The sequence below is a fragment of the Rhinichthys klamathensis genome, unplaced genomic scaffold (assembly GCF_029890125.1).
Source record: "Rhinichthys klamathensis goyatoka isolate OS25496 unplaced genomic scaffold, OSU_Roscu_1.1 h1tg000081l_1, whole genome shotgun sequence".
NCBI classification, from domain to species: domain Eukaryota; kingdom Metazoa; phylum Chordata; class Actinopteri; order Cypriniformes; family Leuciscidae; genus Rhinichthys; species Rhinichthys klamathensis.
This window is the reverse complement of record NW_026606623.1, coordinates 192,438-205,278: the sequence shown is the minus strand read 5'-3', so window position 1 is coordinate 205,278 and position 12,841 is coordinate 192,438. Positions and strand designations below refer to the sequence as shown.

The 12,841-nt window shown below is 39.0% G+C and overlaps 1 protein-coding gene across 5 annotated transcripts in view; it reads left to right on the top strand.

Moving 5' to 3' along the window:
• The first annotated feature begins 335 nt into the window (after window positions 1-335).
• The window catches only part of itsn1 (intersectin 1 (SH3 domain protein)), a 52,883-nt gene continuing 40,377 nt past the window's right edge, over window positions 336-12,841 (top strand). For 2 of the 5 annotated variants that reach the window (XM_056251301.1, XM_056251299.1), the window contains exons 1-3: window positions 336-532; window positions 11,296-11,359; window positions 11,983-12,078. In XM_056251301.1, coding sequence (XP_056107276.1) covers window positions 11,332-11,359; window positions 11,983-12,078 — 124 coding nt within the window. In that variant the 5' untranslated portion in view covers window positions 336-532; window positions 11,296-11,331. Of the gene's footprint in view, window positions 533-7,379; window positions 7,420-11,295; window positions 11,360-11,982; window positions 12,079-12,841 lie in introns of those variants that run through there. The other 3 variants (XM_056251303.1, XM_056251302.1, XM_056251300.1) reach the window with 2 other exon arrangements.

Below are 12,841 nucleotides of genomic sequence, written 5' to 3'. Positions count from 1 at the left end.
GACAATTAACTGATAGAAAGAGCAGTGCACACACCGTATATTAGAAAAATTACAAATAAAAAAAATGTGTGTCAATGGAAACGAGTCGGACTTTCCCATTTCCATCCCACTAATTACATCTAACATATATTGAAATGTATGTAATGTAATATTTATAGATTAAAACGATATAATAAACGTCTGTAAATACATTAAACATAAATAAATTTAAGATAGATCACAACAGATTTCCTCTAGTCGTTCTTGGTGAATGAATTCGTTTGGGCCACAGTGCGCCCTCTGTCGTCATTATACGCACACACACCGATGCTTGAATGACGTCCGCGAGGTTTCATTTTTCCCCCTTTTTACTTCACTACTGGCGAAGCTGTGCGGAGGAAACGAGGAGCCAGAAGGAGCAGCGAAATAAGCCTGGAATTTATCTCGCTCATTTTAAACAAGGAAAGAAGAGCCCGCCGCCTGTCATCCCATGCTCCTGTAGTTTATTCCCTCACAGAGAGTGTTGGAGATATAATGGAAACTGAATGATGAGGTAAGAGTGTTTGTGTGTGTCAGGCCGATTGTCCTTTTTTGACAGTGACTGTGTCCGCTGCGCGAGCGAGCTATCCACAGCATTTCAGCGCGCGCTTTCGTGCGAATTTAGTCGCTCGCGAGAGGCATTGCTCACTCTCAACGGTTATTTCAGCCCACGCTGCCCACGAACACTAATACTACTCTCCCCAAGTCGTTTATTCATAGAAATAGGCCTATGTATGCTCCCTCTCCGCGCAGAGATTGCAGCTAAAGCTCAGCTCTGATTTAACGTTACTGGTTTAGTTAGCACACCGGCTAACGGCTGCTGGTGTGATATTATCAGTGACAGCAGCTCGAAAACTGAGGGTTTCTGTGGTAAAACCCATGGATAACAGTGGGCTATTCGGACCATGAGAGTGCTGAGGTGATGTGTGTTATATGTAGGATGTTGTGACAATGAGTTTAGTCAATGTGCTGGTGTTGCTGAATAATGAAGAACAGCTCATCTCCACACATGGCTGCAGGTCTCATCTCTACACATGGATATCCATCCATCTCTTCTCCAATGCAGTCAATACACATGTTGAGTACATGCTGGCCAGGAGAAACACAAGTTTATCCTGTGATTATGTCTGAAGGAAGGTGATTAACTTAAGGCTCAGATCCTGTAGTGCTGGCTGGCCGTGGATTTGGATGCTTTGTCTTAAAGCCACTATCATGTATAGTATGTAAACACTGTCAGATTGGACTGGAGGTAGGTTTATGAGATCTTATGAGAAATGCAGCTGGAGCCTTTTTGGCCCGGGGCAGTATGGTCGTAAACCTGGTCAGGTTCTGGTTTATAGAGGCACTCCTTGATCGCAGGACTAAAGTGGAAAACCTGCGGCACTGAGTAATGCCTCAAAAATGTGACCTCAGACTGATTGAAGAGCAGATCTTCCCAAATTTTCCCAGATTGTGGTGTCCAAGCATAAACATTTGAACCATTATTGATTGAAATATCAGTTAATCTGAATTTTGAGGAGGTGTTTCTATAATTGGCTGTTTGAGTGCATAATAATATTCCAATAATAATCCAAATTTGGTCATATTCTGATTTTATATAAGTTTAAAAAAATTAACCTGGTTGTCGTAATCATATTAGGCCTAAGCTTTAAATCTAACAGAAAACTGGCATATCTGTGTATTAATCAGATTTTTTTTTTAAGTAAAAAATATCCACCATAACCGAATGTCAATTTATATTTGTGTATAAATAAATCAAGGTAATTCTGGGTAATATCAGATAGTGAGAAGTTGTTTATTTGAATAACTATTATTTTAAAAGCGTTAAAAGAAGTAGCATTTATAAGAGTCTTATAAAAAAGATTTTGCAGATGAATGAAAATTAACAGGTTTATTAGACTACTGTTCAAAATGTCCAATCAAGCTAAAAGCATTTCCCTTATTACCAGATGAGATTAGAATGAAAACAGTGCACATTTTATGCCATACAGTAGTTCACAATAGACTTTGAATTCAACATATAACAAATAATAATCCCAAAATGTAAAAATATACAACCTACTCCACTTTCCTGCAACACTACACACCCGCAGTTAATGTTGTAATTTTGTTTATCGGTCACACTTCTATTGGTCACACATCTTCACCTGATATGAATTCACCAAACTTGACCATTGGAACGCAGTGAAATGCAAAACTTGCGTTTCTGTTTCCGCATTTGCATGCGTATGAATGAAATTCAATCGAACGAAAACTCTTGTGTGACCAGCTGCCTGTGTGGTTTGTTTTCCGATTTCGTTTGTACATTAATATTCCAATAAAAATTAAAATTTAATTTAGAAAATGCCCTTTAATCTGAAAGTAATGTTCATGTGAACGTGCTCAGTGTCAGTTGTGCTTCCAGCCTTGTTTAGATGAGGATAATGGAGCGTTTGAAAGCCTCTGTTTTAAGTGCAGGCTCAAGAGGAGCTTATTGTTAGGCCATTCAGTTCATGAGTCATTAGAGGCTGTTTTTTGCAACCTCAAGTTTATCCGGCCACTTTCTCTCCCTGTCTCTTCACCATCCTCTATTCCCCATCCCCCACAGGTGTACAGCAGAGATGTAGTCTGTGAGAGGGTGTGAGATAAAAGAGATCCTCATCCACTGTGCACCGCTCGATCTCAGCAGGATGGATGATAGGCCAGCGGTGTGTGTGCGTGGCTGGTCTTTTTTTGTTCACCACTGATTTACACGCTGCCCTTTTGCTGCTCACTTTGAAATTTGTTTCTCTTTGTGCGATCGTTGGCTCAGAAGCAGCTTTTTGTCTAGATAATTAGGTTAACAGGAAGAGAGCTGGACCCTCAATCCCTCACCCCAGTGCTCTGCTCCAGAAGGCCTGAATAATTTCAGTTATTCCTGCCTGCTTTTTGCTAAACAAATTAGAAATTGTGGTCTGTAAGTGTATGTGCTTTGCTGCTCAGGGGTTTTAATGTAAAGCTGTGTTTATAGCTTGTGTGTATACTTCTGTAGGGCAGGGTCTGTGATTTTTAAAATACATAATTTGTGATGAAATAATGTGCATGTCATACAACATTGTGATTACTGTCTGATTAAAGGATTAGTTCACTTTTAAAAAAACTTTTGCTGAAAATTTACTCACCCCCATGTCATCCAAGATGTCCATGTCTTTCTTTCTTCAGTCGAAAAGAAATTAATGTTTTTGATGAAAACATTCCAGGATTTTTCTCCATATAATGCACTTTGCTGGGCACCAAACGGTTCAAGGTCTAAATGACCGTTTCAGTGCAGCTTCAAAGGGCTTTAAACGATACCAGACGATGAATAAGGGTCTTATCTAGCGAAACGATCGGTCATTTCAAAAATAAATAAAAAAGTTAAAGTTTTATAGGCACAAATGCTCGCCTTGCGAACTCTCCTGTTCGAACTCGTTCATCAAAATGAACAAATCTTTTTTCGAGTCATTGACTCGTTCATCAAAATGAACGAATCTTTTTTCGAGTCATTGACTCGTTCATCAAAATGAACGAATCTTTTTTCGAGTCATTGATTCGTTCATTTTGATGAACGAGTTCGAACAGGAGAGTTCGCAAGGCGAGCATTTGTGCCTATAAAACTTTAACTTTTTTATTTATTTTTGAAATGACCGATCGTTTCGCTAGATAAGACCCTTATTCATCGTCTGGTATCGTTTAAAGCCCTTTGAAGCTGCACTGAAACGGTCATTTAGACCTTGAACCGTTTGGTGCCCAGCAAAGTGCATTATATGGAGAAAAATCCTGGAATGTTTTCATCAAAAACATTAATTTCTTTTCGACTGAAGAAAGAAAGACATGGACATCTTGGATGACATGGGGGTGAGTAAATTTTCAGCAAAAGTTTTTTTAAAAGTGAACTAACTAATCCTTTAATGTGTGTGCATTCTTGGCGAAGTCAATCTACAGTTGGATTATCGAGTAAATCAAGTCAAAATTATTTGTATAGCGCTTTTCACAATGCACATTGTTTCAGAGCAGCTTTACAGAAAATCATGATGTTTGTTGATGCTTATATCTTAATATCTTCATGCCTTATAGTCACATTCATCAGATTAGAGCCGAGCGATGATATATATTTACATTTTGTGACAATATAAGCAATCAAGCCTCTGAGATCTGCTGTATGGTGTATATATATATATCACCCGTCCCTATGATAATGATACTTTGTTTGCTGATAAAGTTGTATATACTTAAATATCCAACTTTAATATAAACATAACAATATAATATACTAGTTCATATTTTTTTCTGATATAAAGCACTTGCTTCAGTTGCTTGCTCTTTGTGCGGGTTTGCTGCATATAAATTGTTACTGACAACAATATACCTATGTTTATCCTTATTTTAATGCATATTCTGTTATTGTAGTAAACCTATATAGGTATAGATCAGCCATGAATCTTTAGTCTGGCTATTTTGTGTGTGTGTGTGTGTGTGTGTGTGTGTGTGTGTGTGTGTGTATGTGTGTGGCGTCTTGTACAGAGCAGTGACTGTCTGTAACCTTGTCTTAACATTGGACAGAAGCACAACAATACAGGCCCTCTTCCGGAAGCTGTTGTATTTAGTGTCCCGGCCGATTCTTTCTTTACCGCCTGATCCAGGTTCAGATTCTGCTCAGACGAAGCTCCATAAAATCCATTGAAGAAGTACTATTCGTTCTCACTGTTACAGCTGAGCTGTTCTGCCTACCTCAGCTGCAGAGAAAGCACTTCTGCTTCCGTGGTTATGGCCTTTCTTTAAACGCTTCAAGATGGAAGTGAATAAATGAGACCAGACTAGATTTTGGACAGTGGTTTTTGTTTTTAAACTTGAGAACAGTAAAGAGAACAGGTTGCGATACTGAGTCTTTTACTAGGCGAGCAGCGTGTTATGAAAGATCGGTTTGGGTGGTTTGCTATCAGTGATGATAAAAGCTTGAAGTTCCACTTCCATTTTAAGCTGGATTCCTCTGTGTCTGGACTGCATTAAATATGGGTGGAGTGCAGATTGTCTGTGATTTATTGAGTAGTGAGTATAACTGTTGGGGGTGTCAGTGGAACCATAAGCATCTCTGAGTCTGAAAATCATTTGAACTCTTTAAGACTGTAGTGAGACTGACTCCCACATCTCTTTCTGTCATGCCCTTAAAGCAAACCTTAAAGTGATTTGCTCTTCTCGAGTTCCTGTGCTTTCTAGTCCCGTATCAGGTATTGATGTTGACAAGGTTGAAATTGGATTAATTCAGCGACTGTTCAGGCTCAAATTTGTAGTGAAAGTGACCTGTGGGTAGAAGTTTAAATACACTGTTTCTCTCTACTTATGTTTTTCAGTCAAAGTCAAACATGGTCCAGGAAAGACTGTTGTGCTTTTGTGTGGAATGCAAACGTGTGTGTGCGTTTGGCTGACTTGTTCTCGTAGGACCCCAAGCCTTCTTGGAAGGAATGCAGACAGGAGTGCGAGTGTGATGTTGACACTATTAATACTTGCACTCCCTTTGGCCCTGGTGCCTCGCGTCACCTGACTAATGAATCCACCGCTGGATGCGTGTGTGTGTCTGTGTGAATTGCACGTGTTTTTTCGCTGTCTCTATTCAGGCTGAAGTTGTAACTTCGGAGAGTGAGGGAGACTAAACGGCTTCTTGAACGAGAAAAAAAAAGTAGAACGGGAGAACTTGATTTGGTCCATCAGACTAATCCTGCTTCTGAATCTGTTATTGATTGATGAATGGATAGCCTCTTGTGAAATTTTGAAAGACCCATTCAAGATCCATTTACTTGCTAGTGTGCAAAGTATTCTAACTCGAACTTCCAGGGAAAATGTTTTTTTTTTAATAAAGACTTTGATGGTGATGTTTGTCATGTGATCGTGTTGTAGTTCGTTTATAGCCTAAGTTTGGTCTTTTACTTCTGCTGATTGTATTTCATGCTTAAATTCATAAAAGTTGTGTTTGAATTCATAAGATTCTCGTGATGATCATAAACTTATGTTAGTCGGCGAGTTTATTTTGTGCAATAATCCAAAAGACAATGGAAAAATCCTATTGGGTTTTTGTCGAAGGAACCAGAGAGATCCGGGTTTCGGATTTGTCTGCTAAAATACATCATCATCACTAGGGATGGGAATTGATAAGATTTTATCAATATCAATGCCACTAACGATTCTGCTTATCGATCTGATTCTTTAACGATTCTCTTATCGATTCCTGATAGCACTGTGTGGGAAAAAGTAGTCATATGCTTTTTCGGGGGAAAAAACAAGTGGTTTTGAGTTCGCGAATGAGTTATCAAATGAGTTATTAGTTCGCGAATTGGACGTGTCATTATCGGACGTGTGCGCGTTGTGTGTTTATCCCGGTGGTTGGGACATCCCACAAGATGTGTGTCATCACAGAAAACATTTCATCACTGGTTCGTTTTTTTCGTTTATTTGAAGTGTGGTTTATGTCAGCTGAATGTGCGGAACGCTTTTCAGAGAAGATAAAGCAACGTATTTTAGTACAATTCACACCCAGCGGTAATTCAGGAAAAACAAATCTCCGAATGCTCCACATGAAACTTTAGTCTCCCGACCTTACCATCGTGTCATTTATTTTGATTAATATGTGCGAGGGAGAGAGAGCAAGAGAGCGTTTAGTTTTGAGACGGTGAAGCCTATTTTCGCCTTGCTCCGAAGAGAGAGAGTGCGCGCGCGCGACCGGGGCTCTCTCTCTCTGCTCGTTCAGTTTAACATGCGCCCTGTCACAAGCGCAGCGGTTCATCTACATTACCAGAGAGAGACAATTTTACTCACCGATCAAATAAGGCTTTGGCGGTACAAAAATTCGCCTTGGACGCCGTGCTATGGTGCTTGATAAAGGACAAAATGGACAGTTGTGAGTTCACGGTCTGTAGCCTACATACGGCTGACTCAGAGCAGGAGCATCGATAAGAGGACTCGTTAACGTCGAGGGCATACAATATCGATGGATCGTAAAACTTAGAACCGGTTCTCGAGTGGAACCGGTTTTCAATTCCCATCCCTAATCATCACTGCAGCGCTCTATATCTATTAAACTTCCTCCTCACCCAGATTCATCTCACCTAGTGACGGCATTCCTGCTGTATGACATCACCCCTCTTTGCCCCACTCTCTATTGAGCATGTCTTGATTCACTGTGCCGGATTTGGATTTGGATCAGTGAGGCAGGTTGGTCATGAATAAGAGTAAAACTAAACTCGTCGTCTGAGTCATGCAGATCTTCTGAAAGCATTGGTTTGTTTGTGTTTCTACTGTGTTCTGCAAAAACGTTTCCCCTTCCTGGGTTTTCTTTCAGATTGGCTGTGTTTGGGAGCATTGTCCCGGGGAAAAGCTTCATTTGAATCAGAAAAAGGGTGACAGGAAAAAGTAGGTCAGATGCTCAAAGACACACACACACACTTACGGTCATTAGCAGGGCCGTGACAAGGGCCGGTTCTACTGTGTGACAGTGTCACTAGCACTGCAGTGTTTGACACTGCACTCTGCCAGTGAGAGAGAGCGTGTGAGTCACCAGTGTCCTGTTTAATCAGGGGAACTGGATGTTTTCAGTATTGAGTCAAGGCTCTGTGAAGAGCTTAGTCCTCCATCTTGAGAAATACCCCACTGCTTCAGATTAGAACTCACTGGAGCCAACGGCATTCAGACATAATGGATTTCCGCAAATAGTAGAAAAATAAGAAAGATTGGAAACTATAGAAACTATATAGCTTATGATAAAACCCTGCTCAAACACATGCAAATGAATACTTCAGATTGAACCGATATTTTGTAAAGTTTTGGTCAGCATGAAACTGCTTCACATTCAAATGTCAGATGCTGTATATGAAGTGAAAATGAAGAACATTCCCACATCAGCGTTTTTCGAATTTTGAAGGGCAGGGCGATGTGATCGGGTGGTTAGTGATGAAACATCATGATTTCCACACAACTTCAGTTTCTGCATTGCTCTCTGCCAGCCCTTCAGACGAACAGTCATTGAAAGCTATCAGCAGATGAGTAACCATGCTAGTGCATATCTGTTTTTTAGCACATTTTATTTCCAGTACGTTCTAATTTTTCTAGTGATGCACCGATGTGAAAATTGTGGCCGATACCGATAACCGATATTAATATTGCTGTTATGACCGATACCGATATTTACCGATGTCGATATCTCTGTATAGAAAACACATAGCGAGGATTAGGGCTGCAAGATATTGGTAAAAAATGACATTGCGATATTTTATTTTTCTGCGATATATATTGCTATATAAAAAACAATTTCACCAGATGACTTGAATAGCTCTATTTGGAAAGAATGAATCATTCTAGAATGACTGGGGTGGTTTTGTCATGGAGTAAATCCGCATAGAAACTAATATTAATAGAATGTTAACTAATGTATTCAACTAGACCTTAATAAATGGAACCTTATTGTAAAGTGTTTCCGATTTATGTCTCTTGAGTTCAGTGTTGGACAGATCAGTTGTTTTAACCATTCATTAAAGTGAATCGGTTCAAAGGAGTCATTAGTTCGCGAATCGGACGTGTCAGTAACGGACGACGGCACACGTTGTGTGATTATCCAAGCAGTTTAGGACATCGCACAAGATTTGTCTCAACACAGAAAAAATTTCATCACTAGATATATTTTTTTTGTTGTTGTTGTTGAAAGTGTGGTTTGTCATCTGAATGTGTGGAAAGCTTTTCAGAGAAGATAAGGCAACGTTAGTTTAGCACAATTCACAACCGTGGTAGTTCAGAAAAAAAAAAATTGTCATTGTGTATTCTTAAAGATATTCAGTCAACTCAATTAATTAATATGCGCGAGGGAGGAAGAGAAAGCAAGACAGTTTGAAGACGCTGAGAGTGAAACCGGGGCTTTCACTCTCTCTGCTCGTTCTCTCAGTTAAACAAGCGCAGCAGTCAGTCATCTACATCACTCACCGGTCAAATAAGGCTTTGGCGGGACAAAAATACGCTTTAGTAAGGCTGACAGAAAACAGCGCGCAAGTTCCAGTCTTCTTGCGCTTTATATTTAAACTGACAGGACTTGCGCTCGTAATGTATGCGCTCGTGCCAAAATAAACATCCCCGCCCCCACACTCACATCTACACACACGTCAAATACACAGGAATGATTATCAGCCAGTTCACATCGGCCCTATTTTGACATCGGAACGATACCGATGTGTAAAAAATTGACCATATCGGCCGATATTATATCGGCGGCCGATATATCGGGCACCTCTAAATTTTTCTAATAATTGAAATATTACTCTCTGTATCATCTCACCTCTTTAGCATTGTTTTTTTATTTTTTATTCTGTTGAATTGTTTCTGACTTGGTTTAATTTACCACACAAACACTGAAGCACACATGAGGACATAAATGGATGAACTTCATCTGCATGAACTTCAACTTCATGATTTTACCGCTTTATTTGAGAAAAACTATCGTTGTATAAACGCACTGAAACTCAAAGGTCTTCACTGCCACGGTCAAAATAAAAGTTCGGTTTATTACTGTTGTACAGTAGAATTTAGCTACATCTCAATGTAAGAATAATATTAACACATAATAATAATTAAAAAAATATTAAAACTATTTTTAAGGAATAATCACAATTTTTCTTTTTTTCTTTCCTTCTAATTTCAACAGTAAAGTTCTGTTGTGCAGCACATTGTTTGACAAAAAAGTTTGTTTAATTTCATTCGATTAAAAGATAAATTAAATTCATGTTTTATGCCTTAATTTGATTGCCAGAAAAATTAAAATACACAACACAGAATTTCTGGGGAAAAATGGATAAATTATTTTTGTGAATTTAATTGATTAGACATGCTTTTTGATTATTAAAATTTTTATTAAACTATTAAAATGGAGGACAGAAAACACAGAAGTTGGTAGGACAAAAAATAAAACCGAATTTCAAGGAAAAAATAAAACTTTTAATAAATTGTTGTTAAATTGTATAAGTTTCATGATTTCAATTAATTAGACATGCTTTTTGATTACTACAATTTAATTTAACCATAAAAAAAATAAAATAGAAAAAAAACAGAATTTGTGAAAGAATAAAATGGATTTCATAGGGCCCTACGTACAGTATTTCTACAACAGTTTTCCCCAGTGACTGGATTAGCATATTTGTTTATTTTATTTGTAAAACCCTTTCAGTTTGCGCTGTGATTGGACCCTGTGGAGCAGAGAAATGAATTCCATTATGCAGGATCTGAAAGGGAGAAAAGAGTGGAGGAAGAATGGGAGAGAGACAGAGAGAGAGAGAGAACAGTCTGGCACTGATTAAAATACTTTGGCCAAGGTGCCCTGTGTGTGTGTGTGTGTGTGTGTGTGTGTGTGTGTTTACACAGCTGGGAGATTCCAAGTTTGAGGCCTTCAGATAGCTCTCTTACTTTCTCATCGTTTTGTGTCCAAGTGTGTTACTGAGGTTATTTTTCAGATTTACTGTAAATGAGAACTACAACAAAAGCAGGTTAGGGATGTCCATATATATACTGTATAAACCAGTTGGTGGGTTATAGTGGAGCTAGTAATGAGGATAAAATTATACACTGAACTTTTCTGATGAAGTTTACTGTACTAATGTTGACTGTAACATCCCCTCAAAGAAGCGCATCACAATTAATTACCTTTTAAATTTGTGATGAAACTGGAAGTAGCAACGTTTGGATCGCTTCCTGGTGGCTGGCCAAGAGGGGGCTATAGGTCATAAACCCACCCTCTCCATGTAATTGAATAGGACGTGAGCCAAACAAGATTTTTCTATCATTTTAAGTAGTTCTCACTTCTCATCATCATGCTGACACGTTCAAATGTTCATTTTTATTTCAATAAGTGTGGTTTTAGATGTGGTTTGATGCTATGAAACCGGTGACGTCATGCATATTAAATGTTCAGTCTATAGGTGTGTAGTGTTTCTTTAAAAAGTGACATCGCAATACAGGCCTGGCAGCAGATTACAGTGTTTTTGTGGATTCGTGAGATCAGGGATTGTTTTGACAACGTTGTTGTCTGTACATGAAAAACACAAAGGAAACACTTTTCAATTTTTAGTACATTGTTGTCGTGTAAATGTACCCTAAGTGATAAAGCGGGAATTTATTTGTGTGTTTTGTCCTTCCTCTCCTCGGGAAGATTTCTACAGGTCAGAAGCGATCCACTCAAATGTCTTTTCCTCTTTTTTTTTTGAGTGTGAGTGTAAGAATGAAAGCTCAAGGTTTCTTTCTGTTGTTTTGCAGGAGTTTGAGGCTGGACGGCAGCTGACGGACTGAACCATGGCTCAGTTTCCCACGCCCTTCGGAGGTGAGTTGATGCCTTGACTGACTGACTGACTGACACGTGCGTGTTTGTGTGATGAAGGGTGGTGGATATGTATGAAGTGCAGTGTGTGTTTGAAAAACAAAGAGAGAATGAATTCAAGTGAGTCAGTGAATGCAAGAGAAACGCCCTCACAGAACTGTTGTCACTTTGGTTAGCAGGCTTTTATGTGTGCGTGTTTCATTTTCTGTTTTCATTTTATGATTTTATATAATGGGATCATTTAAGTCATCCAAATGATTTACCTTTTTGAATATCATTTTTTTATTCCGATATTATCTAGAGCTGCAACAGTAGTAATCTATTGTAATGGATTATACATCTAATATAATTACTATGTTCAGATGAGTGAACGTCTGTTATTTTTTTATGTTTTCAAAAATCTCAAAACTCTAATTTACGGTAGATTTTGAATCCTAGATTTTCATCTCACACATTTAGATGACACTGTATAAGACTGTGTTGCATTTTTGCTCAGTGTTGTTTTTTACACAATAAAATGTCAGTAAGATTTGGTTTGTGATTAGCTGTGCCCTGTCGCTTAATGAAAATGTTAGCAGATTGAACACATGTTGAAGCATCATACTGATGTTTGTCTGTCTCTGTAGGGGGGTCGGAGACATGGGTAATATCTTTGGACGAGAGAGCCAAACATGACCAGCAGTTCCACAGTTTGACCCCCACACCTTCTGGCTTCATCACAGGTAATCACCAGTTTTCTTTCTATGAGAAAAGGAAAGAACTCTCATTAGTGCTGATGTTTGCTAAAAACCCGTTGGAGTTTGATGTTCTCTGAAATATGTGAACAAATCCTTTGAGTTCTGTGCAATTGCAAAAGACCACCTGCAGTGCAGTCAGTCATAGACCTGTGGTAGTCTGATTTTTATGCCTATTATTTTTCTGTTGGATACACAGACACAGAGAGATGGAGCAAATAAAGTGAAAACAGAAAAACAAAAACAACCACCTCTTTCCCGTCATCCTTTTTTAAACGCATCCCCCACGCTAATAAAAATTCCATGGATATTCTTCATGAGTTTTCTAAAACCATACCACTTCCTGTTTTCTGCCCATAACGGGTATATCTACTTGCATGGTCTACGTCAAAGAATTAGCTGCCAATGGTGGTGTCGGCTCACGTCGGCTGTGTCTTGGCAAAAAAAGTTGAGCTTGAGCACATCACAAAAACTCCAGCTGACGTCCAACTAGCATGTACGTTCTGTCCCTGCGTGAGAGATAATAACTGTCCACAACAGAAGATGGCAGTAGTCTGTATTTGTCATTCAAAAAAGGGAACGTGAACTAGTAGATTTTGGCTTGTGCGTCTAAGTACACGCCCATTTGCTAGCAGAGCACTTTTTGAGCTACCGGCAGTGAAGAAAGTGAACGTAAAGAAAAAATGAGCGGAACCGACGGACACGAAAGCGACGTGAAAGTGAACTCGCACTGTCTTTCAAAGCGGAGGAA